We start from the raw sequence: 27892 nt of genomic DNA on the forward strand, positions 1-27892 counted from the left end.
GAAAATCATGCCGTGCTTTAAACCCGACAAAAAACGAAAAGTTGATTCCAAAAATCGCTAATTTAAGACAGAGTGGACTGACAAGTATGCATTTGTGCTGCCTGTGGGGAGCACAAAACCGATGTGTTTAATCTGCAACGAGACGGTTGCCCTTGTCAAAAGTAGTAACGTTAAACGTCACTATGAAACAAAGCATGCACACTTCGAACAAAAATACCCGCAGAACTCTGAGGTAAGGGGCAGAAAAATAAACCATCTACAATCATACCAAGCAACATGCAGTGTAATAGTTAGATCAGCCACACAACAAGAGCGTGCATACCTCAACATACTGTTGTGAGTCTGCCTTTTCAACCATGAATATGATGAAAAACAAATACAGGAGCACACTCACTAATGAACACTTACATCAGTGCCTCCGCCTGGCCTTCACACCTTTTATGCCCAAGTTTAAACCACAAAAAAGTGTCACCTTTCGCACAAATAAGGCCACATGACCTTTTGTGCATAGTTCAAACGTTTTTGTTGGAGTTATCTTTTGGGATTTTGACCGTCACTGTTCCGTACCCCTGTCCTAGACCAAATCTATCAATTAAACAGGGAGGGGGAAATCCTACACTCGAGGATTTTCAAAGAATTGGTACCAAAGAAAATCATGGCTACCAGGCTGAAGTGGCTAACGCAGTCTTTTGCTATCCCTGCCTACTTTTCCACCCCGAAGGCACCATGACAAACAGCACTGCATGGACAACAACATGAGTGCACCATCTGTCCGAAAAGGTAAAGAAACACGAGCAGGCGAAGCTACACATGGACAGCTGTCTGAAGTTCTCTGGTTTTGGGAGGATGAACTTTGCCACTCAACTGGATGAGGGATACAGGCTGTCTTTGAGATTGTTCACTCCATGCATGCTACTTGCATTAACACAGAGTTATTTTCTATGCCATTGTAACAGAGTTGAACTTATTTTGCTTTTGTAAAGATTAGTCAATAAATATTGTTGGTTTTGACTTGATGTTGCCCCCTTCTTTATATTGTTATTGTGTCCTGTTAAGCTATTTTACATCATACAACATTTGGGTAATGTGAACAATGAACAAGTGGGACAATTTATTGTGGAGCCACCTCACTTATTCTTTTGAAGGCTCCTGGATGCAACTTTCTTCCATAGCTTTCCACCTGTATCCTATGTAGCTAGAGGGGAAATCTTTCTGTTGTGTGCTGCCATCTAGTGGACAAAAAGGTATTGCTGTATGAGTTAATCAGCTCACAACAAATAGATACAATTGTCCTGCTAAATGTACCTTCGAATCATTATCAAAAAAATTGCCCCCCCTGAGAATATTTTCAGAAGCCGCCACTGTTTAGTAATATTCATTGCGTATTGTATCCCTAAATGGTCACCAGTAATCAAATATCAGTAGCGGTGTATGACTGGGATGGCTGTAACCACAAATGACACACACAGAAGATCATAACAAACTCCGGTCTGCCAAAATTCATTTTGATTTATTATACCAATACATTTCACCCATGAGATGCAATGGCACTAAATTCATGACTGGTCATTTCTTTCAGACTGGAATTACATAATATTTTCTTCTCTTCAAACATCTTCAGTTCATTCATTTTTTACCTGAAATAAAAAAAATGACATAAATTATTAGTACACAAACAGCAAGTACTCACAGTAACAAACATTGACCCTGATATTTGAAGGCATTTACAATCGACATAGGCTGACCACATTTTATTTTAAAAGCCAGTAATTATTTGCAAATATGCCTCCTTTTTCCAGAATTGATTCAAGTGCATAAGGTATGACAATGGCCCATTTTATACAAATTAGCCTAAATGTTGGGTGCCTTCAGTCATTAACAATAGGGATGGCGGAGGCTTTGCTGAAAATAAAATAAAACAGGAAGTTAGCATCTTGTCTACCACATTAGGGCTACATGATTCATTTGTCTCATCATTGAGGCATGAACTTGTGTGATGTACACATAGCCAGGACCTACGATATGCACTAAGAACATTTTTGCAAGCTGTGCTGGCCACCACTATAAAGAATGTTGGCAGTCATACAATCTGTGTATTGATGTAGATGCAGACAGAGATAACTTCTGTATCTTTGAACTGTATCTATCTCTTCAAGAGGATAATATTAGCCTATGAAATGATGCAGCCTAGACCTCCACTTCTGTGTGTAAGCCTATGTGGGCCTGTTGCAATGATTGCTAGCTTGATACAAGTGACGATATGCCATTTTCACTCCAAGCTTCTACAACATTGGATAAAATCTCACTCAGTTTCCTCATATTAATGTATGCAGTCTACAGCCAAATTATTACAACCTAGCTAGCATATAAGTGTCATTAATACATTTATGTGACACCATAAAGGTTTTCTGGTAGTGTAGTGTAGATTGCTGAACCTTGAATCATTTATAAAACTAACAGTGAAATGGTGCATCCAGCCATGATACCAATCTCCAAATGCTGCCAAGATGTGGTGTAGTTACTTGTGTTGAAGCGCAACTGAATATCCTGATTACGCTTTGACTATCATTGTCTTCTTTGGGTTTAATGGCAAATTAGGCACCATTTGGTCCATTACCAGCACCCACAGCATACAATCATTCACTACGGTTTGATTAACATCGAAGCCTCAAACACTTGTTAAACATAGTTTGTACGTGCCCAGCTAAACAGGGACGATGATCGCAAATGATGTACGATAAGCCGCACCTGTTTAACTGACCTAGTCTTGCTTGGCTATTCGCAGCACAATCAGTATTCAGAATGAGTCCCCTGCTACATGGGCTCTCACTCTCTGGACTGAGCCTGTTCGTTACGACCGTTTAAATGGGCCATATTGGGTGAGTACATTCTGAAGGCTCTGTCATTGGATGCAGTGCTGGCAAGCTAGCTAGCATCTAACTTCAGTGAATTGAATTGAATTGAATTGAATTGAATTGAATTGAATTGAATTGGCTGAACCTGTGTCGGATGACTTTGTAGTGGGTGATGACACCATATCACATACTGCTACTATCAATGCCAATATTTTAGAAAATAGATAATTAATATTCCTCGGCCAGGAGGATGAGAGGAGGAGGAAGATGAAGAACGTTAAGTCCTTCCACATTCAGAAGGGTGATGAAGACCTCAAGGCAGATATGTGAAAAGTTGGTCAAAAAGGTTTGAATTGCTCCTGGACAGGGTTGGTCTGGGTGTCCACTAAAGGCATGGAGAGTTTAAACCAATACAAAACCAAGGGAAATCTACTGTATGGAGATATTTCTGTTTAGTAGTCAATGCGGATTCTAATGAGGCTGTTGGATACGTCCAATGTAAGAAGTGTAAAGTTGTAATGAAATATGATAGTAAGCGGACGGGGAATTCCGCCCTGCAGCGCCATGTGGATAGAGTCTGCAAGACGACTGATGATGCCGGTGTGTGTGTGTGTGTGTGTGTGTGTGTGTGTGTGTGTTTCCGGTGGGCTTTTGCAACCGAGCATCGCCGCCTTCGCTAGTAGCTCAAGAAAAATCCCACTCCAGGACAAACAGAAAATGACAGAAAAATACGTAGCATTCTGACAAAAGGCCGTTTCGCTCCATTGAAGGAGAGGGGTTCCGTGAGTTGGCCCAGCAGCTTATTAATTCATTTTGTTAGGCTGGGCTTTTTCCAATGCGAATAATTTAAATTCAGCAGGATGTGCTTATGGGCCTCTTGTGCGCACCTGTGCATTTAACGGTGCTTGTTTGTGTGTGTGAGTGCACTCGTCGATGCCCCAGTTTAATAAAGGCAGGCGTTTCATTAAAAATTTCCATAAATGTGTCATTAGTAATTTTCATTATTTGTCTTACTGCACTGTATCACCATGTGAACGTCCTGTGAACATAATAATAATAATAATAATAATAATAATCGTCACCTATAGGGTATCCGGAGGTGGTTAAAGCCTTGTGTGGCCGAGGGGTGAACGGCCAAGAGAGGACGGAGTGGTGTCGTGCCATAGCAGAATGAATTTGATATTTAAACATTTTGGCAGTGCATCATTTTTTAGTGTGCATGACTTTCTGATATTCTGTTTCTAACCTGTCTCTGTTCCCTCCCATGTAGTAGGACCCTTTACCTGCACATGCTGATGGAGCTGATAATGTTGTTCCTCATTACCATAACCTATAATGACATATACACTTTGCATACCACCTAGCTCTGTCCACTCGCTGTCTCGCTGTCTCTCACTTTCTTCCCCTGCTTCTCCACACACAAACTATTATGTACAAATGGATCTCTGTTTATAATACTGTTTGCCAGCCTATGTACCCCTAATATAAATAAACGCCATCATCGATCTAGTTTTCTGCTTCATTGCTCTGCTTAGCCTTAAAATAGTAACCTTACAACGACACTGTATACCCACTAACGCATGAATGCACTAATGTACATATGCCGTGTGTGCTAATATGTTTTCTCCTCTGATATGTGTGTGAATCCACCTGCTTGCTCCTGGTCCCCTCACCACCCCCCGTATATCTGTATATCTACCTGGCCGGTCCAAAGCAGATGGGCTCCCCCTTTGAGCTGGGGTTCTGCTCAAGGTTTCTCCCTATTAAAGGGAGTTTCTCCCTGCCTTGCGTTAGTGTTTCTCCCTATTAAAAGGGAGTTTCTCCCTGCCTATTAAAAGGGAGTTTCTCCCTGCCTTGCGTTAGTGTTTCTCCCTATTAAAGGGAGTTTCTCCCTGCCTTGCGTTAGTGTTTCTCCCTATTAAAGGGAGTTTCTCCCTGCCTTGCGTGTCCTTGCTCTAGGGGGGTTCAGGCTATGGGATCTGTAATTCTAAATCTGCTATTAGCGCTATATAACTAAAGTTAAATTGAACTGAACTGGTTAGCTGGCACAGTAAGTCTTGGAAAAGTCACGTGGACACAAAACAGCCAGGAGCCAGTACGTTGTGAGGCCCAGTGATATTTCATGTGGATGGGTTGGGTGTGCATACTGGGGTTGAGATGACGAGAACTTATGGCTTTGAAAAATGACTTCATTTTTCCTCATCTGTTGAATCATTCATATGTGCACTAACAGTAATCTGGACTGATAGATAGCTTTCAAAGTGTAGTCGGTTGTTTTGATGTGGGAAACAAATGAAATGCTTCTAAACCTATAACAATGACATATATATGACAGACATATAGATAATAGATGACAATTGGTCTTGTGTCTTCTGTGCATGTTGATACTTCTTGGTGTTCTGCCAGCAACGATTCATACCAAATGCAAACCGTCCTTTCAGGCGTCTTTAATTTGGCGATGCTGTGACTGTGTTGTACATATTTTACTTTCAGGCGTCTTTAATTTGGCGATGCTGTGACTGTGTTGTACATATTTTACTTTCAGGCGTCTTTAATTTGGTGATGCTGTGACTGTGTTGTACATATTTTGTTGTGTGATGTACCTGGTAGCTTGAGCCACTTAGGCATGTTGGTGGGATCAACTGGCCTGGGCGCCTGAGCGTGGGGCTCCGCTGCGTCCGGCTGACGGGGGGATGCACTGGGCACTGCTGGCAGGGGACAGGACTCCTCCGAGGGCAGTGAGGGGCAAGATGGAACTGAAGACTTGGAGATGGAGCTTAGAGGAGGAGGGAGATACAATGAAAGACTCAAATGAAGCAATAATACAGACAAGCTCCCATAATCTCCCAGAAACATGACTGGCATTGGGTTGGATGCACTTCATTGATCCCTGATGGAAACATGATTTGCCCTAAGAGTGGCCTTCATATGATATGATTTATTTTCATGTGCCAAAAAGTTCTCCCACACCCTTAACCTTCCAGTTTGATGTTTTCATTTTGACTGGTTTAAAGCCAACCATTGCAGACTAATCCAGATGTTGTTTACATTTTGAAATCCAACTAATACCTTTAATGAGTCTCAGACTGGAGATCACCTGTGCTAAATTTCGTGAGGAGAATAACGCATCTGAACTTAAAGTTGCACACCTTAGAGGCAGAATGATTCTGGACTGCCTCGAGATCGGGTCTTGAGCACCAAAAAAGAAATTAGCCAATTATGAACCAATTTCGTGTTTGGCGCCTTCCCCATCAACATCAAGGCTGACATCAAGATCTCAAAAAGCATGACTTGAAATAAGAATCATGATTTTAGACCATAAAGAGTGATTATAGCACCCCTGAGTGGTCAAATCGAGTAATTTTATTCTAGACACCAAGTTAGTCCACCAAGATATGCAGATTCAGCAAAGCAATACTGTTTGGTGGCTTTGCTGAAGATTGTGATAGGATGTCATACAAGAATGGCAAGAATGTTGCCAAGAAGGCTTGGTCTTAAGATCATGTGTGACGAGGCAGTCTCGGCTCCAGACTGTTAAGAAACTTAACTGGATCGGAATAAGTAACTGATAAATAAATAAAAAAACTTACCCAGCTATGAGTTCATCTGCTTGATGAGCATTGACCCTAGAGTCCAAAACTTCTCTCCGTAAGAAACAATCTGTGAAGCAAAGTAAACATAAACACACGTCCTATTTTCTATCTGGCAAGTCTGATATACTCTATAATACTGTTCAGACAGAGAGCACGGTTAAGTCTGATATACTCTATAATACTGTTCAGACAGAGAGCACAGTTAAGTCTGATATACTCAATAATACTGTTCAGACAGAGAGCACAGTTAAGTCTGATTTACTCAATAATACTGTTCAGACAGAGAACACAGTTAAGTCTGATTTACTCAATAATACTGTTCAAACAGAGAGCACAGTTAAGTCTGATATACTCTATGATACTGTTCAGACAGAGAGCACAGTTAAGTCTGATATACTCTATGATACTGTTCAGACAGAGAACACAGTTAAGTCTGATATACTCTATAATACTGTTCAGACAGAGCGCACAGTTAAGTCTGATATACTCAATAATACTGTTCAGACAGAGAGCACAGTTAAGTCTGATTTACTCAATAATACTGTTCAAACAGAGAGCAGTTTAGTCTGATATACTCTATAATACTGTTCAGACAGAGAGCACAGTTAAGTCTGATATAATCAATAATACTGTTCAGACATAGAGCACAGTTAAGTCTGATATGCTCAATAATACTGTTCAGACAGAGTTAAGGCGAGAGAGGAACCCCAAGAGGAAACAAGGAAACTTGAAATGAAGCTTGAGATTCACAAACCTGTCTTGACATCTGAGCCAAAGTATACGATAGCAGCAGGGAAGAGGTTAGCCTAGAATAGCAGAAACAAAGAGGTTTAGTCCGCCTCCTATTGAGCATCAGCACAAACACACTTCACTACATTGGTCACATCCCCATGATCAACCTCGTCACTTTTCTGACTCTTCAAATGTTGGTAACATTCAACAAACATAAGCTCCTCTAAGCAGCTGACAGAGGTACTGAATTAAGCTATCTGATGCCCACAAAAGCAGCAGGTCGATTTAAAAAGATATCAAAGCATTTTTAGATTTTGGTTTAAAATCACCAGGAGCCCATTATGCAATGAACATGAACAATACTGCCAGGGCCTCAGGAGGAGAAACAGCCCCACAGCCCCACAGATCCTCCACTATTTCTTTTCTATTTTCAATATAACATTATTTATTATTTTTAAATAATCCTTTTCAATTGTCTTTAGCAAAGGTGCCAATAATTCTGAAGTGCACTGAAAAGCTGTTTTTACTAGAGAGATACAATAAGATATATTGTAGCAGTGATGGGTAATAATAATAGCTCCAGTGATAATAGCTTCAATGTGTACATGATACATAATAAAGTATCCATCTATCTATCTATGATGTGTAAAACAACAAGAGACAACACTGCCTCTAGAGAGGACCTTTGACATTTCTATGTTTAAGTGGCAGCTTGAGTCTGGTGGCACTGGTTGGAATACAAAGAAAAAGAAAGAAGAGGAAGCACTGGTTGCTGGTGTTGGGTAGCCATTTTGTGTTTTGAGAAGTTTGAGAACCTACATTTTTACTGACATTGTACAATTGTAGGGGTATGCACACTAATGCGAATAACATAATAAGATAAAGATTATACAAAAAATGAGCAAAGACATACACAGAGGCCTCCAGCTAAGAACTTTTTGCTCTGCTCAAATTGACATATGACATTTACATTTACATTTAGTCATTTAGCAGACGCTTTTATCCAAAGCGACTTACATATGTGCGACTTACAATGTATACACATTTTACATTTACACTGATGGCACACTGCACATCAGGAGCAATTAGGGGTTCAGTGTCTTGCTCAAGGACGCTTCGACAGGGAATCGAACTAGCAACCTTCTGCTTACTAAACGACTTCTTTACCTCCTGTACCACTGTCGCCCCATATGACAACCGATACATAAAAGCCAATCCACACACAGTACATAAAAAAAGTATTCAACCAAACTAACAGTACAGACAGACAGACCTGCACAGCATAAACAAAGAGATGTGTGTACAGAAACCTGCCTCTAAATCACTGGATTTACCTGGAAGAGTGTAGAGGAGTCATCCAGAATGGCCTTAGGGGGAGTAATGACTGCAAAGAGGAACGTAAATCAAATTACTTGTATTGTTCTATGAGTATACATGAAGAGAATCATTCCAAAATGACACAAACAATAAAAAAAAAAAAACTCTTAATGAAAACGTAACGTAGTTACATACAAAACCAGACATGTGACATTCACTGCTCATTCAGAAATAAAGAAATGTGTTGCTATGCCTGCAGTACTGAAAACTTATCACTTCCAACTTCCTTGCTTAAAGCACCTACAGCAGTCATTTAAACTATGTCCTGTGGGCCTCTTGTACAAAGCCTTGCATACAATGTATACTTAAGCACAAAAAGCTGGAAAACTGCCAAAGCACAAAAAGAAAATTCAAATGCAGGACAAGATTCTTCACACCTTTTCTTTGTACATCCCAATCAACTAGACATTGAGTGCACATGCACACGCACCATACTCCATCCTCTTTCCTTCTTTAATTACACCCATATGCTAACCAATATAAATATTTGTATAAATTATTTCTGTATTGATTACCCCTTTGGTCCCAAATGTCTTATTTCTGTATAGATTAACCCTTCGGTCCCAAATGTCTGCAGCATGGCCTGCTCTACAATGGTCAAGCTTAGGACTAAACACTCTTTACACATCCATTTTGGAATGTGCAACAGTTTTGTAGAAAAATAGAAATAAGACAAAACTGGAAAGCTGCATTAATTATTGCAGTTATTAATTCATTAATTATTAATGTCTTCTTGTCTGGCCATTCAACACTAGTGGCAAAGAAGAGGATGCTGTATGTTTTATCATTTAGCCAAAACCAACATTCAAAGAGCCAAAATAAACAAATATGCTTCACTTTTGAATTAAGTATACATTACATTTGCTAGAATGTTATAGTTTTGTGCCGTGTGTGTGTGTGTGTGTGTGTGTGTGTGTGTGAGTGAGTGAGTGAGTGAGTGAGTGTGTGTGTGAGTGAGTGAGTGAGTGTGTGTGTGCGCATGCGTGTGTGTGTGAGAGTGTGTTTTAACTCACACAAGTAGAAGCTGAGGTTTGGATCCTCCAGATGGGCCTTCACAAACTGTCTCAAAGCAGTAACTGAATAAAGGCAAAAATGTATCACACACAGGAAAGGAAGGTCCGAACCCAACTAGACACTTAGAACAAGAGTTGTTTTTTAAAGAGCAGCGTATGGAAAATGGAGACTCTAGAATGAAGAGACACAGAGAGAAGGTACTGGAAGAGGCAGAGATGTTTACCTGTCTCCAGGGGTCTGAAGAATCCCTGTAAAATATACCGGTCTGGAAACTGGACTCTAAGAACTACCTGTCAAAAAAAAATGAACCAAACATGTTACTTGTATATTCAAACAGGACAACAACAACACTGACATTTTAGCAAAATAAACATGTTATTGGAGCGTACATTGCATTCTGGGAGCCTGCGCAGTGGCAACAGTGGGTCTGTGTGTCTGCCATCAGAGCAATGGAGCGCTGGCTAGCGGATGGCACACTGATAGAAGGGAGATGCTGGCTAGCGGATGGCACACTGATAGAAGGGAGATGCTGGCAAAGCTGGGCTGAAAGATTATATGTTCACTCACAAAAGGGTACCTCTCCATCTTGTCCTTCACCTGGGAATCTCGTAGGGCTTGCGTCAGAAGAGGGGCTTCCTCCAACAACTTCCTGATGTTGGAAAGAGGTCAAATGGAAAAAATGAAGGATTATTACTTGAAGGCCAATGGCACACACCTATGAGGGCCAAGGCTCTTCAAAGTGAGGCTGAAGTTGCCTGTTTTCTGCTGGACTGGACAGGTAATTCAGCTAATACCAATCTAAATGCAATAGGTTGTTTGATAGCTTTAGCTTGAGCATGGCCATGCCGTTAAAACCAACACAAGTAACCCTTTTCCCTGTGTCAATGTGCCCTGTGCAGTGCCTATCACCCCCCTGTGTCAATGTGCCCATGTGCTGTGATTTTTCTTCCCCTCCAACTTCAAAAGGTTAAAGTGACATCTGTCTTCCAGTCAGTCTGCCTTGGTTATTCTACATGCCAGATGGATCTATTTCCACGGGTGGTTATGTGTCACAGAGAGGCAAAAGTGGAAAGAGCAAAAGTGTGAGTGAAGATTTGCACAAGCCAGCAGTGACCTCTCCACCGCATCTCTGTCAAGCAAGCGCTCATCACTTGCCTCTGACTCTTCAGCTGGGCGAAGCGTTTCCTGATATCGTCCACAGTAACTTCAAAGAACTCGTCTGGCAGGTCCTGATCGGCATCCTCATGGGCTCCGGCATCCATATGATAGACCAGAGATTTTCTATCTACTTGCTGAAAAAGAAAGCTTTAATCAAAGATCCAATATGGGTCATTTGGCTCATCCTAATATTAAACACCCCAATGATGCTGCTTATGCCCGACTATCTGTACAAACATGGATGGATGGGAAAAATACTCATCTTGAACTGAAATGACAAATTGTAACCCTACATTCTACTCCAAAATATTAGCTGTGCACATTTTATTTGTTTTTTTTAGACACAAATGCCCTTAGTTTGAAAGCGAAACAACAAGCATAAACTAAAGATATATATAGTATATGTATTATATTATATACTGTATATTCAAATGCTCTCAATGGGCTGAGAAAGAGGGACGTTAATTGGTGAAAGGCTTGGTCAAAGCTGAACAATAGCAAAGCTAGTCAATTCCTTTAAACCGAATGAGTCAGACGACAACACAGCGAAAACAGATTGCATTGTGGTTGTGGGTTCTTGGCCATATTCACCAAGAGCGCTTTTATAAGAAATACAAGATGCTCAAAGCTCTGAGACTGAGCTTATAAAAAGCAAAAACCGTAAGCGATTTAAATGTCGCCACCATCCTCAACAAAGTAGTCACCTTCCCACGCTCCCTGGAACTCTTGTTCTTTACGCTTTTTAAAGGCACAATCTCAGAACTTTTTGATCGCTCCTTGTAAACTGCACATAACCATAGCTAATCAGTATTCAATATTATAAAATGCCTAAGCTACTTCCCTTCAGACTGGCTGTTAGAATGTGAATCAATGGATGTGATTTTGAGACTGAAAAAGTCATCTAGTTTTGTTGTGTCTTTACTCCGTTAGATTTCATACCAGGCTATTTCTGTAGAGATAATAATTACCAATGCACACATTCATTCCTGGGCATTAAAGGAGAATTTCGGGATCTTTTAACATGGGCCCTATTATTGAAGCACCTTGAGAACATGTTATTGTTGTGGCACTATTTATATAAATAAAATTGAATTTAATTGAATTATAATCTTTTTAGGTCAACAATTCTTACTACGGCCAAAAATGATCGAAATCGGTCCAGTATTGTTAGAGCACTATAATCAGCAACCGCAAAACGGCTCTCCAATGTAATCCCATGGGTCATGCATCCGTGTCAAAGTAAAGTGCTTTTCCCCGCTACTGACAGGTTTGTATTGGAATCATTGGAATCCATCTCTGACCACATGGAAAGGATCCCTACATAGACAGACCGGTGTTTGTTTACTTCAATAACTGTAAAGAAACTGGACAGGTGTTTGTTTACTTCAATAACTGTAAAGAAACTCTATAGGAAATCACTGTAGAAAGTTATTTTGTAGAGACTATTAGTTTATCTTTACAGTTATTGAAGTAAACAGACAACAGGTCTAAAGCAAAGTCTTGGAATTTCAGCACTTTTTGTGATTGATTTTATTTAGCTCAAAATTACGGCAATGTTAAACGAGAATTTTTGAGAATTCCCGCAGCAAATTCAGTCACTACAAACCCTCACAAGATCCTGGTGGGATACATTTTTAAGGAATTCCCACAGGAAAAAAAAAAGAAGCTCTCAATCACCCCAGCTTTAGAGAATTCCTAAGGCACAGTCACTTTTGGCCACAACGATCACAACAAAGTCCTGCAGGATCCTGGCGGAACTGGGCTATGCATTTGCAGCTCACGCAGAACTCTCTCTGTCCCTCTCTGAGAGCTTCTTTTTCCCTTTCGGATTGAGACCTGAGGACTGGGAAGACTCATCTTTTCCCAAATAAAAGCTACTCTTCCTATATTTTCTACAAAAGTTATTAAAGTTCTGAAGGACCACACACTCGGCGACCCATTCAAAATGATTCTGCAACCCCACTTTTGGGCAGCAACCCACCAGTTGAGAAATGCTGATCTAGAGGTGTGGTTTTGTTGTTCTTGCCACTTTTGCTTTTACCTCTAAAGTTCCATCCCAGTCTGCATCTTGCCTTCTAAAACCCTGTTCGTCACTGGCTTTGACACAGGTGGTCTTCTGAAAAACAGACAACAAATTACAGAAACGAAAACGAATGAATTCATCGTAAATTACGTAACTGTTATTATAAGCTGTAACACACATATCACTTGTTCAATTCCATCAAACATTTAATCACCAATGGGCTGAGGCTGAGATAAGACTTAGGCCTAAATCTTCAATGTATGATGAATAATGACTTTCCATAAACTTCAACCAAGTGAATGATCAAGTTTGGTTACGAACGATACCACTCATCTTGCACACTCTGGCCTATTGCACATATACGACCTCCTCACTCCCATTATTGTGTAGGGCATGAACCATGACAAATGATCTCCAATGACATGGCAATACACATGGCAAATGCTGGCCCTGTAATACCCCTAGAGTATCTTAGTGTAATACACTTGTTATAGCAGGACAGGTTTAAACCCCTAGAGTATCTTAGTGTGATACACTTGTTATAGCAGGACAGGTTTAAACCCCTAGAGTATCTTAATGTGATACACTTGTTATAGCAGGTTTATAGCAGGTTTAAACCCCTAGAGTATCTTAATGTGATACACTTGTTATAACAGGTTTAAACCCCTAGAGTATCTTAGTGTGATACACTTGTTATAGCAAGGTTCAACTCAAACAATTGTGCATTTTAAGATAAAAGTAACATTTGACAGAAAACGACCAAAGGGGTTGTAATCAGATCATTCATGTCTGAAACAGACCCATTGAAATAGACTCAATCAAACAGGCTTGATGCCCTGGGGGCCGTATTTGAAGCACCTCCATTTCTGAATCTGATCCAAACCCCCTTTGTTAGTTTTTCTGCCAAGTCGGATGCTTTATCATAAAATGCACAATTGTTATGCATAACTAGCGTATATACCCATTGCTCCCTCATAGCTGGTTTTAGATGCAGCACAAATGAATAGGTCAGGTTATATATATATATATAAAAAGTACTGTGATGATTTTGGCTAAAGATTCAAATGTCTGGCTGCAAATGTTCCATCAGAGTGCCACCTGTGAAGAAAGGGTTGATCTCCTTTTCTCCATCTCACCTTTATTTCATGGCTAGATTTGGGTTTCTTGGCTTCAGGAGGACCCGCTATGAGCGATGATGAAGATGATGATGATGAAGAGGAGGCCCTCATGCTACTGGTGCCAGTGCTCCCCAGACACTGGCCTCCCCCTGAGAAGGGCACGAAGGTGCTGTGTGCAGAGGTCTTGCTTGAACTCTGGCCCGCTCTAGAAGAACTGGGTGTCTCCTCCGGGTGTCTTTCAGCTTTCAGGATCTTCTCTACTTCTGGTTCTTTTTGCTTCTCCCGAGACTGATTTCTGGACCTCACCGATGCCTGGGAGTCTAACCCTGGGGACGTTTCATTCTTTCTTGTCTGAACGTGACATGACTTGGCAGACACATCTGAGGAAGGAATAACGCTGCACGTTTCCATGGTCACGGGAGAGGAGGATGTCTTCTCTGCCATATCATTAGCCACAGCGCCCCCTGGTGGCTGAGGGAGCACAGGCTGACTAGTATGGTGCACAGCGCCTCCTGGTGGCTGAGTGGGCACAGGCTGACTAGTATGGTGCACTGGGGACTCCGTGGCATCTCCATCCGCCGGCATGGCAGCTGCCTCACAGGAATTCCCATCCCCCTCTTTCTTGGCTTTTTTCAGCATATATCTGGAGGAGAGGAGAGGAGAGGAGAGGAGAGGAGGGAGGAGAGGAGAGGAGGGAGGAGAGGAGAGGAGAGGAGAGGAGAGGAGAGGAGAGAGAGGAGAGGAGAAGAGTGGAGAGGAGAGGAGAGGAGAGGGCAGGAGAGGAGGGAGGAGAGGAGAGGAGAGGAGAGGAGAGGAGAGAGAGGAGAGGAGAAGAGTGGAGAGGAGAGGAGAGGAGAGGGCAGGAGAGGAGAGGAGAGGAGAGAGGAGAAGAGAGGGGGGGAGAAGAGAGGGGGGAGAGGAGAGGAGAAGAGAGGGGGAGAGGAGAGGAGAGGAGAAGAGAGGGGGAGAGGAGAAGAGAGGGGGAGAGGAGAGGAGAGGAGAGGAGAAGAGAGGGGGAGAGGAGAGGAGAGGAGAGGAGAGGGGGAGAGGAGAAGAGAGGGGAGGAGAGGAGAGGAGAGGAGAAGAGAGGGGGAGAGGAGAAGAGAGGGGAGGAGAGGAGAGGAGAGGAGAGGGCAGGAGAGGAGAAGAGAGGAGAGGAGAGGAGAGGAGAGGGCAGGAGAGGAGAGGAGAGGAGAGGAGAGGAGAGGAGAGGGGTAGGAGAGGAGAGGAGAGGAGAGGAGAGGAGAGGCGTTCAGAACAGGTGGAAAGTGAAGCTATTTCCTGTCATATGAAAGCCAAATGACCCCTGACCTGATGATAGCATTGCCTCCAGTCAACCCCAGAGATTTCAGAGTCGTCTTCTGGAGAGTTTGTTGCCCAGTGATCTACACAAAAATGCACTAGATCAAAATAGAACAAGGAAGAGAGTAAAGAGCAACATATAGAAAAAAGAGTAAAGCTTTTTTGCTACCTCATCTCTCATGTAAACACATGTAGGTATGGCGTCTTCTTCATCAGAGATCCTGTGAAGAGTTACATAATAATTAGTACCACTCCTCACCCAACATTGTATTGTATAATGGAATCATTGCCATTATTATGATTAAGTGCATCAACAGTGCCACGTATGTTTGTGTTCATTACCGATTGTCCTTATTGGAGATAAGACATCTGGTTTTATTTCACAAAAAGCCAGACACAGATCTACACAGTTATGCACTGGGGCCTTCCGCCTCTTTTGACCATTTTACACCACAATCAAATCTGACGTTCTAGGTTCTCATTTAGCCCAAAGAATGCCATTTTTGCTTCCCTAAGCAACACACACATTTTCAGCTGTGCAATCATAATTAAAAAAAAAAGGTTTTCTAATGAGTAATTAGACTTTAAAACATAATTTATGAATAAAGCTAGGATTAAAGCATTGAAACACAGGAGTGATGGTGGAAGAAAATGGGCCTTCTCAGACATAACAACAATTATTGTAATAACTGTCATTTTTAGACTACAATCTGATATTCAATATTGTTCTACGTATATTGTTGTATTGTGCATTATTCTATCTTTTTCGTTATTGTGAACAATTTTTTGTAAAATGGTTTGGATGAGTGTCTGCTGCACCGTAATTGTAAACCCACAGTTTATACATTTATTTAGTAAAATGTCTGCAGCCCTGTGGTTCATACTGGGGTGCAGCCTTCAAGTGAGAATGCATGTTTCCTCACTGAGCTATTGGCCGCCTGGTAGTTACTACCGCCAGAAGGTGGCCCTCCTTGGGGAAAATAAACAAGCGTAGAGCGTAGAGCCCTGGATGTGTCAGTCACAGTAGGAGTAGCACCAGTAGGACTGCACAAACACCACCCCTTCATTAATTACTCTATTCACATGATAAAGACTTCATTACCCAGAGTTCCTTGTTCTGGCTTTAAGGGAGGAGATTAGACTATGCGGGAGAACATCCACTGTAAACAAAACTTCAACCGGGTCTAAGCCAACCCCAGCCACAGACTTTTCGCACAGCACAAGACCCAAGCATGTGGACCCGTACCAGCAGGTTCCGAGTTCCAAGTTTTACGCACAAGCAATCAGGCTACTGAACTGCTGAAACCAACTAACCTCCAACCATGTATAAACAAGATGAGTTTTTTTTACCAAGCTTTTAAATTCCAAGGAAAATGAGACATAGAAGATGTATCCAGAGGCATCAGTATACGTATTGCCCCACATAATATTGACTCTAGGGAGTTGAATCGTTTTACACATTGACATTTTTAAACTACCTCGTTTGAACTAGCTTTATTTTGTCAAATGAGTAAAATTAACATTCTTTGTTTTTTAAGGTGTTTGCTGATATATTTTCATGGTACAGTCTGCAAATCGGATGTCTTGAGAGGGTTAAGGGAGCTGAATAATGTTTTTGAGTACAGCTGTAAGCGTCAGTGAGCTCTGCTATAACACACAGGGTAGTTGGACTGGTTGCATTGTATTAGTAGACTGAATAAGTAATTTAATTAGCCTATATTTTCATTGAGGTTGTTATGAAAGCACGGCAACAAGTAATACAAGCAGTTCACTGAACATACAGCTCAACAAAGTGTTGGTTGCATGCCTGTTGCATTCTTTCTGACTTGCCAACTGGACTATCATATATCTGAATTACAATATGACAGCATCCCTAGCGGTGTACATCAACCTCATCAGTGTAGATCAACCTCATCAACCTCATCAGTGTACATCAACCTCATCAACCTCATCAGTGGACATCAACCTCATCAGTGGACATCAACCTCATCAACCTCATCAGTGGACATCAACCTCATCAACCTCATCAACCTCATCAACCTCATCAGTGGACATCAACCTCATCAGTGGACATCAACCTCATCAACCTCATCAGTGGACATCAACCTCATCAGTGGACATCAACCTCATCAGTGTACATCAACCTCATCAGTGTACATCAACCTCATCAACCCTCATCAGTGTACATCAACCTCATCAACCTCATCAACCTCATCAACCCTCATCAGTGTACATCAACCTCATCAGTGTACATCAACCTCATCAACCCTCATCAGTGTACATCAACCTCATCAACCTCATCAGAGTCATTAGGCACTTCAATATGTAGATACCTTAATTCTTCTTGGTAATAATCAGTCATTAGGCACTTCAATATGTAGATACCTTAATTCGGGGAAGTGGCTCAGCAGGTCCCAGAGGCTTTGCCCACAACGGAATGCACCTTGCAGACGGTTACCGTCCTCCAACTGCACGGCGATAAGTACCTGAAAAACAAACGCAGATAGGACTGATGTAATAATTGTAGGGTTAGCACAGATAGGACTGATGTAATAATTGTAGGGTTAGCACAGATAGGACTGATGTAATAATTGTAGGGTTAGGGTTTTTAAGGTCTGGGACTGGGCTGATTGTAATAATTTCAGGCCCCAAACAGTTGAGAATGACACGATCCAGCCATCTGCTTCCACTTGATGACATTTCACCCAACATAAGTGTCAAAGACCTTGGTGGAACTATTCACCAAGACTTCTCATTAGACTCGCACATAAAACAGATCCCAGACATCATTTTTACTAAATCTGATCTGATTTGAAAGTACTCCTTCAAACGTAAGGTTTAAAAGGCCTAGTTCCAAATGACCTCAAGGAAAGCAGGCCTACTCGCAGAGTGCAGGTCTTGTAATTCCAAGAGTAAAAGAAAAAGCACAATACGAGGCAGAACCTTTTGCCATCAAGCCCCTCTCCTGTGGAATACTCTTCCTAACTTCATAGTCTGTGGCATTCCATAGTGAAATGAGATCTATGTTTTAAAGACAACAAAAAGGCAGTGAACCGTGGCTTGAATTGGCTTCTGATACATATCGTTTACATACAACTGAATTGAATGTAATTATTCGGTACAGATGGCTTTTGTCATTCAAAACAGGAATGAATCGATGTAGACGATGATGATAGTTTCCAAAGTTTCCTAATATTACTTCAATTTTCGCTGTAGCCATTGGCCCATATGTAAAATCATGTAAAGACCAGGGCTTTTAGCAATTCCACACAACATTTCTCGATGACAATTTAACAGTTTAAATATTTTCATAAAATGCACTGATGTCTGTTGTAAGAACAAATGATAAATGTCTTGTCATCACAGCACATGTCAGAATTCCTGTTGGTATGATTGGCTCAAAAGACACAAATGTAACAACACACCCACAAATGAATATGCCATTCCACCTGTCCCACAAAGGCTTCGCAAGACTCTTGTGTCCTATGAGTACATACTTAAGCAATATAGTACGAGTGGGGTAGGTAAGGGATATTCCCACGGGTGGTGTTCGGCCGTAGCCACGAGGCCGGAGGCAACAACACCCGTGGGAATATGCCTTACCTACCCCACTCGCACTCGTACTATATTGCTTTTATAAAACAATTTTATAGTCAACCAATTAAAATTTAAACACGAAGTCATTGATTAAAAAAAATAAAAAATTTCGCCATTGTTTCTCCGCAACAAAAAAAATAGTTCCATTGTCAACGTCTTTTGGAATTATAAGAACTTTGAATTAACGGTTATCGCTTAATTGTATCAACGCGCTATAGAATGTTTAATCGCAGAGTGATTTATTATTAGCTGTGAAAAGTCGAGTTGGGATGTCCTGGGGTATTCCAACTCATGGAACGTCTTTCGTCCAATCAGAAACAGCTAAATAATTCGATAGGACCCAATTGTTTTATAAGTGCAAATAACAACTCTACCCGACGTCTCCTTTGATTTTGCATCATTACGTCACAAGACAAAGGTTACCGTACAGCACAGTTACAGGAGCTATGCTAGCAAACATCAGCTAACTGCTTGCTAGCTGACAGCCACGTGGCATTTCGTTTTACTTGAGGCTGACATAACGTTGAATAAACTGCGGTTAATACACAGGTGCGGACAATACACAGGTTTGTTAAAATTATATAAAATACTGCCATACTCTTTATATACAGTGCAGTTAATAGTACAGATACACACACACACACAACAAATGATGTAGAGACCATGAGACACAGAATTTGGACGGTTATTTAACAAAAACAAATCTGAATGGAAATATCGTTAACTGTTCAAAAGTTATGATAAATTCAACGATGAAGATAAAAAAAGCACAGGATGCGTGATTTAGAATGTGGTAATTTTCTTGCTCACTTCAACATAAAAGTATAAAACCTAAAAAGAATAAAAAATAAGACAGACACAATGGTATGAATTTGGTCTGTAACAATACACCATTTATTAAGCATGTGACTGTCAGATTAAAAAAACCATAACATTACCAATAGTTCACTTAAATAAATAAATAATAATACATATATATTACTTAAAACCATTTCAGAAAAAGGACATAAAATACGTTTTATTCAACAGATACAGCTTATTACTTACTTATAAAGGACATTTTATACAAATTCAGTGTAATATGACAAATATGTACATATGATGCTTATAACATCATTCAAAATGTTAAGTCACATTTAAAAGTAGATCACATAGTAGATCAAGCTTGTGGAGAAACACTAATAAATGGAGTGGGGTGGGGATCTATGACTGATCACAGAATACTTGTCCTTCTGCAGATGACTGGAAACTATTTTGTCTACTGCCTTACATTCCGGGGCTGTAACAGCCATTTTTGTTTTATTCTCCATTTTAATATATATATTTTTTTTTTTATAACAAAGCAATCCATTTATCTGTGGCTCCTGCAGTTCAGGAACACACTGTACATGGAAAGATAATGGAGAAGCTGTTGGATCAAATGAAAGCAGAGACTGAGGGGATTTCTCAAAGGACCTTCTACAACCACTCCAACTGTGCTTCCACATTCACGTGGAAGGTCCACCACGATAAGTAGCTATCTTTATATTTATAAAGCCCTCCAACACTGAACCTGCAACGATGAAGGCTTCACAAGGAAGCACAAACGCTTTCTAATGTGTGTGCTACTCCTTAACTTTAACTGTCCTGTTTTTTTCTGCCCGTATTTATTAGAGTAATTTACAACAATATCACTAAAACTGATATTTGCAGCAAAAGCTAAACATGGGGAAATCCTATTTTCCGGGGTCACTGAAACATATTTTTATGGGGTTTTAAATGTTCTGTTCATTATGCCCATGAAAATGATTCTGTCATCAAGTTCCTCTTTCCCATGAGGACATCCCAAAGCTTGCTGCTGTAAAAGCCTGTCCCTTCAACAGGAGTGTGACTATATGTGGAGTTACACTCTGTGCTGTAAAAGCCTGTCCCTTGAATAGGAGTGTGACTATACGTGGAGTTACACTGTAAAAGCCTGTCGCTTCAATAGGAGTGTGACTATACGTGGAGTGACACTGTAAAAGCCTGTCCCTTCATCAGGAGTGTGACTATACGTGGAGTTAAAGCCTGTCGCTTCAATAGGTGTGTGACTATACGTGGAGTTACACTCTGTGACGGTGTGGATTTGGGAAGAGATCGGTTTGAAAAAGGGCCTGAAAAATTGTATTGCCTGCCAGCGAGCGGTCATTAAAGATTTCCTCAGAAGTGTATCTGGCTGGACCTCACCTTGCCTCAACATCAGATCCTGCATTGCGGTGTCTTGAAATGATTACAAACTGATGATGGCAATGTCCACAAAGTGGAAGGAAAGAGTTTGCTACCACTTCTTTGTTTTTTTGGAATACATTTGGTCCGACCAATAAACTCCCACATGTATTTATTGCAATCACTTGCAACAGTTGGCTGACGGAAACGATTTCTGTCCAAGACCAAATTGTTCCTTACTAATCGAGTGTGACCACTGTCTCTGATTGGATTAGCTATTCTACAGGCTAAATCCGAGACAAGACCATCATGACCACCTTATATTAAAACGTCTAACAGTTAGATTTTACCATATGTTCATCTATGCTAAGGTTGGCTGCAATACCCTCAGAGTATCAATGGAGTGAAGTGAACCCTGAGCAAACGATCAGCCTCAGCCTGGAGAACTCTTCCTATCCCTGAGCAAACGATCAGCCTCAGCCTGGAGAACTCTTCCTATCCCTAAGAAAGCGATCAGCCTCAGCCTGGAGAACTCTTCCTATCCCTGAGCAAACGATCAGCCTCCGCCTGGAGAACTCTTCCTATCCCTAAGAAAGCGATCAGCCTCAGCCTGGAGAACTCTTCCTATCCCTGAGCAAACGATCAGCCTCAGCCTGGAGAACTCTTCCTATCCCTGAGCAAGCGATCAGCCTCAGCCTGGAGAACTCTTCCTATCCCTGAGCAAACGATCAGCCTCAGCCTGGAGAACTCTTCCTATCCCTGAGCAAGCGATCAGCCTCAGCCTGGAGAACTCTTCCTAACCCTGAGCAAGCGATCAGCCTCAGCCTGGAGAACTCTTCCTATCCCTGAGCAAGCGATCAGCCTCCGCCTGGAGAACTCTTCCTATCCCTGAGCAAGCGATCAGCCTCCGCCTGGAGAACTCTTCCTATCTTGTGGATATGTTTCACCACTCCAGCACAAGCTCCCACCCCTCGGATAACTACAGATTTCTTAGAAAATGAAAGAGAAAGCCCAAAAACTATTTTAGTGACAGACGGCACCATCCTACATACTGCTCAAATCTATACCTAAGAGACGACAGAGGAAATGGGATTGAACTGGTGCTTCTGTGTCCTTGTCGCAGAAGAAGAAGAGATAGGATCAGAGAAGCATTTGTGTCCTTGTCACAGAAGAAGAAGAGATCGGGTCAGAGAAGCATTTGTGTCCTTGTCACAGAAGAAGAAGAGATCGGGTCAGAGAAGCATTAGTGTCCTTGTCACAGAAGAAGAAGAGATCGGATCAGAGAAGCATTTGTGTCCTTGTCACAGAAGAAGAAGAGATCGGGTCAGAGAAGCATTTGTGTCCTTGTCACAGAAGAAGAAGAGATCGGATCAGAGAAGCATTTGTGTCCTTGTCACAGAAGAAGAAGAGATCGGGTCAGAGAAGCATTTGTGTCCTTGTCACAGAAGAAGAAGAGATCGGATCACATTTAGGACTCCGCACTGACATGGGATATGCGGAAGAAAGAGCCCAACCCCCAAGTAAAAGGAATGAATAGAAATGAAGGATTCTCATCCAAGGTTCTAGAGTAGGTGGAATCCAATCCATGTTACCAAACTGAGGATGATGGCAGGGCATTCTCACCCTTGTCGTCACATTCCTCCTCCTCCCAGTCATTTAGCAGGTCTTCATCTTGTGGTCTTCCTCAGGGTGGGTAGCAGGTCTTGTTGGCCTCCATCTGCAACAAAAAATAAACCGTTTTTCCCCCAAATCACGCACGCACACAAACACAGGAAAAGCACAAGAGAGCCTACTCTCATTCTGAGGACCTCACAGTAGTAACTCTGAGTAACTTGCCAGTTTTCTCAAGTCATTTCAAAGGGGGTTTGTCAACTCGCTACCCTAAGTTAGAGTGTCTGACTGGCGTTAAGGAAAGGATAGATGAAAAAACATTGAAACCCACAGATAAATAAATACAACATACAAAATATTATATCAAGTGCGTCTGAGCTTTCAGTCGGACTGGCTGCTTATGCAGTGAGGTTAGCAAGATAGTCAGGTCACTAAAAGAGTCACAAGTGCAGCTACCAAGAGTGTCAACTATCTGTTGAAAGGCAATGAAGCCATTTCTGACAGAATCTCAAAATGTTTTTCAAGTTAAAATAGCCAACATCCATTTCACGTTAGCTATGAAAAAGATGTGCAGCTCACAAAGTAGTTTGACTTTGATATGCTACTAGCCTTGACAACATTCCACTAATAGAACTACTTTGTTTCCCTCCTGATGAATAGAAACCCATTTGGTTTGGGGCATAGGAAGCACATTTCTCAGTGCCAGCTAAGAAAGCACTAAATCTGGCTCTCACAAATACTTACTATCTATAAAGAAAACAAACTGGCCATTTAAGTAGATGTAACTTCAGTAAAAAAAAACAATTATAATAATCAACTTAAAGTATTCTTACCCCAGTAATTTCATCTGTGGAGGTAAGTAAATAAAACTCGAACATAAGTCCTCTTCCCTGTTGATGTTCTCATGCTTCATCACAACCCGTCACCTGACCAGTACATTTTCATTTGTTATAGCTAGCAAACACATGCAAAAATGGTTCTGGACATTAATGACATCAAAAGCCAATGAGACAACTAGAGAGCTTGCTAGTGTCACACGGGGAACTGTTTTACACTAACCTTAGCTGTGCCATAATGTTAAGCATAATACTCCGAAATAATCAGATTAACCATAGTGATAAATCAATTTTTATCCATTCTCAATCTTGTATATATCCTTGAGGGCATATATTCTGCATGTATGAATACATGCATCACATGGTTCTCCCCTTATGAACTGTACTCTGATCAAGTACCCTTATGAACTGTACTCTTTCTCTTCGTTAAAAGGGACTATTTCCTTGCTGCTGTCCCCTAAGTGTCTGCTTTGGGGGGGGGGGGGTCAGGCTCTGGGCTCCCCCTAGTGGTACTGCTGTGTAAAGCGCCTTGAGACAATTTGAATTGCTATTGATGCTATAGAAAAAATCAAATTGAATCAAATAAATAATGCGTAGAATCAAACTTTTTTTTACCTCCGTTCATCCAACTGTGTGATTTGTTGTTGATGTAAAGTGCAGATTGCTCCCAGCCGTCCACGTCAAGTGCAATGACTCAAGTCAGTTTTTTCATGACTTATCTTCAATTATCCAAAACAAATTAGCAAGAGAACCCCCTAAATTGATTTGGAGCTTAAAACAACTCTATGAGGAAGTTTTCAGAATTAAAATCTGTAATTGGGATATAAGGGCATCTGGCCATCAAAGATTTGAACACAATGAGAAGAGACAGGCAGTAAAAGGCTAAACATGTGATGGTCCACTCTTCACTCACGGTGTTATCTGTTCCTGCCTGGCGCTTGGTACTGGTCACCACCTCCAGCTTGGCATTATTGGGCAGGCCGGTGTAGCGCCACTGCAGAGACAGATCCAGCACGCTCCTCTGGAACCTGGAGAAGAAGAAGGAGAAAGTGCTCAACACTCAACACACAGCTCAACACACAGCTCAACACATCAACACACAGCTCAACACACAGCTCAACACTCAACACACAGCTCAACACTCAACACACAGCTCAACACACTGCTCATATAGGCTATTGCTGACTCTTTTAAAAAACAGTTTTGAACAATGGTCTGATGCAAATAGATTAAACAGTGATAGACAAGGGTGGCTTGTTAATGTTGTCCCTTTCCTAACCAGCTTCTTAACAACATCGATTCAGTTTATGTTGTTGCTGTTATGAAGTGACGCAGCGGGGTTAATAGAAGTAGAATACTTTTGAGAAGTATTAGAAGTATGTTTCATTGCCATTGATCAGAAATGGCTGAAATACAACATTTCTTGTCCGAGACTGAATCTTTCTTACTTACAAAGTGCTACATTTTGATTGGCACATTGATTAAATGATCAAAGCAAGATTGAGACATTGAGACATTTGAGATTTTGATTCACTGTACTACATTTTGAGACAGGTTGAAAATCTGTCACTAAAAAACTAGCTGTCCCTTCATACTACTTCATATGATTTTTTTGGATCTTCCACAGAATGTTATAAAGGCAGAACATTTCGTAAAAAAATTGCGTTAGAGATGCAAGACATCTACTGTACTTAGCCATTTTGACAAAAAATGGACTTGTGTAATCGAAACTGATTGCTGATATTAAGTTGTTTAAGTAACACATGCAACAATGACACTTGTTGAGGTATGGTTTTATAGGCAACTAGTTTTGGTACCATCATCAAATTCATTTGGATAGCATACGGTCATGTGAAGGACAGATAAACACTCGTGTCTTTCCCACTAGCCATCCAGGATATTTGGAGCGGCCCATCATTAGTTCCGCACGCAAACACACACACGCATACACCCTATCTTTCTTTGTAAACCATCGAGTGGTCTTGAACATGAATGTAGTCTATCATGCCTAATTCACTCCAGCCCACTAGGGGGCAATGATGTATCATCCGATGCACTCTGCAAGGCAGGCTGGATAATAGAAGGAATTTGGGAGCTTTGTTTGAACTCCATTGTCTCCAAGCCTTAACACCTGTGTGTTTGTTCTTGACTTTTAGGGTAATATAACTTTTCCTTGTGGGTTTTAAATTACTGTGAATAATCTAAAAAAAAAAACAGACTAATGGATGGGGTGTTACTCTGCTGAAGGATGTTTGTAAGTGTGTTTGGTAATGTTTGTTAAGTTTGATTGAACATGGTTTTAAACAACTGGTGTTGTCACATGGTCGATGGGCAGCTTAAATAATTATGGATTTGTCAGTTAACATGTTGAATGGTATTGTAGTATGAACATGAAATAAGGGTTGTAGCCTGTCTCTTAGGTTTATTAATAGTGGTTGAAAGCTATGATGATGATGATGTTGGGTCTTGCTGTGATACAATGTTTGCATTGGTGAATCCATTGTTGAAATGACTGAAGAGACTGAGATATCAGTACTAAGAAAATAATAATTTTATCCTGCTTTTAAGAAAATATTGATCTTTAATAAATTAACTCCATTGTCTCCATGCCTTAACACCTGTGTGTTTGTTGTTAACTTTGAAGTGTAAAGAACCAGTTTGTGCTGGTCCAAGTTCCCCTAGGCTTGGGGCCGGTAACATATGCACTATGTAGTTCTGCGTTTCCTGGAAGAAAAGCTCTCACAGCATGACATTGCCAGCTATACTGCCAAAAGACACCAGTTAGTGTGTTGGCAAGCTTCTATCAGTGGTGTCAACTGGGCTGTTGGTGGTGTTTGCAAGGCTTTTGCATGCCTTTTAGGTAGTTAGCGTGCTAGTTTTGAAACAGAACTCCTCATTGCTGCTTAAAAGAAATTTCAATACATCAATCAGTTTTGATAATACAAGCCCATTTTTTGCTTGACCAGCTGTTAAAAAAAACTCAGCTAAAGTCATCTACAGACTTTGCTGATATTAAGTTGTTAAAGACATTTCAATACAAAGTCAAATCAATCAAGTTAATTCAAGTCAAAGTCTGTAGATGACTTTAGCTGAGATTTGTAACAACTGGTCAAGCTGGACCAACCCCCAGCACCACGGAGCATCCTTGATCAGACCTACCAAATGTACCCACGCAAGCTGTTGGATTGGCAAGGCTTCAAACAATGACACTTCATAGTGATGTTAAGGCATTCGCTTAAGGACCGCGTTCTTGAAATGTTTGTTTCTTATACGGTCAATATGACAATGCATGCAAAGTCTGGTAATGACAGATTATTTCTCTGAAGTTCATTTTCTCAGTGCAGGCAATGCCGTTACACTATATTTGGCTTTTTTATGGTTTGACATGCCATATTTTCATGAATAACTTCTGTCAGGAGAATCTAATGAACAGTCTCGGACAAGTTCCATACAGTTGGCCTTTTAAATAGTTTGATAACAAAGGAAGATTAACATGTAACATGCAAATTCACGAAAGAAAGATGCATAGGTCTAAAATAATGAATAATAATAATTAGAACTCAAACAATAGGGTTCTTGCAGCTTCTCTGATTGGATCAAATTAAATGAAGAACAATGGCTTGTGAAGAATCGTGTGGTCGCTTCACCAAAACATATTTCATCCCCAGCCACCACTGATCACCATTACTATACCACTACTATAATTCAAAAGAGTTTATTGATATCGGCACGATTATTAATGGTTACTTGCTTCCCCGTATCATTTTTCGTAGGGTGTTTTCAAACATTTGGGGAGGCAGTGTGTACACACACACACACACACACACACACACACACGTGTACATAGCCGGCATATACACAAACGAAGTGTTAGCTTAACTAACTTTAAAACAACTGTGTTGTAAGAATTACCTAGCTACAATAGCTAGATTATCTGAAGGTATTTGAAAACGATAGGGGTTTACCTCAATCCGTAGTCATCCGGATTAAATCCATGTTTCATGCAAACCTCCTCTAGAACCTGGAAGAAGTAAAAAGGTTAGCCTCACCAGTCAACGGTTACCAACCTCGGAAGTGCAAAGCTTTTTTCTACAACAAAGTAGCTAGCTAGGTAGGTAGTTAACAAACGAGCTATCCAATGAACTAATGTAACGTTAGGTACCACCAGATCATTTCTTTACAGGCGGGCTCCGATACCAAACAACTAACGTTAGTCAGCTGGATTTAGCCAGGTACGGTTAGCATGTCGAAAACAACAACAGTCATCGATCTGACAACCTATGGTTATTACATTATTAATCACGTTAATCAAGTTTTAGCTTAGAGTGGTTTATACATAATGGAGTACAACCTGCAAAAGAGATGTATTCGGTGACACTTTTACAGTTTGCCTTCTTCCATTTGGGGTAAGAACTGAAACTGCTGCGTTGCTGGCTGCCATCATGAAGTGACGTTAGGCACTGATTTTTCTTCTTTACATTTGTTGGCTGAC

The 27892-nt window shown here is 41.0% G+C and overlaps 1 protein-coding gene and 1 long non-coding RNA gene across 4 annotated transcripts; both read right to left on the bottom strand.

The window, feature by feature from the left end:
• Window positions 1-1491: 1491 nt before the first annotated feature.
• Window positions 1492-27884, bottom strand: aspscr1 (ASPSCR1 tether for SLC2A4, UBX domain containing). 3 transcript variants are annotated; one of them, XM_031574902.2, is made up of 17 exons: window positions 27752-27884; window positions 27366-27421; window positions 24314-24428; window positions 17558-17658; window positions 15342-15393; window positions 15182-15255; window positions 13889-14513; window positions 12771-12842; window positions 10727-10863; window positions 10139-10220; window positions 9795-9861; window positions 9571-9633; window positions 8515-8564; window positions 7203-7254; window positions 6446-6515; window positions 5459-5631; window positions 1492-1637 (listed from the first exon to the last, which is right to left on the bottom strand). In XM_031574902.2, exons 1-17 carry the CDS (start codon window positions 27842-27844, stop codon window positions 1627-1629), a joined length of 1893 nt encoding a protein of 630 aa, XP_031430762.1. In that variant the 5' UTR covers window positions 27845-27884; the 3' UTR covers window positions 1492-1626. The 3 variants fall into 3 exon arrangements, with proteins under 3 accessions (XP_031430762.1, XP_031430760.1, XP_031430761.1); XM_031574900.2 differs by having other exon boundaries at window positions 12771-12845; XM_031574901.2 differs by having other exon boundaries at window positions 10139-10216; window positions 10723-10863; window positions 12771-12845.
• LOC122133207 lies at window positions 19637-23741 on the bottom strand. Its single transcript, XR_006152617.1, has 2 exons — window positions 23398-23741; window positions 19637-22670 (listed from the first exon to the last, which is right to left on the bottom strand). It is a non-coding gene; the product is annotated as an uncharacterized LOC122133207 (long non-coding RNA).
• Window positions 27885-27892: the final 8 nt, after the last annotated feature.

Source organism: Clupea harengus, chromosome 10, assembly GCF_900700415.2.
Source record: "Clupea harengus chromosome 10, Ch_v2.0.2, whole genome shotgun sequence".
Taxonomy (NCBI): domain Eukaryota; kingdom Metazoa; phylum Chordata; class Actinopteri; order Clupeiformes; family Clupeidae; genus Clupea; species Clupea harengus.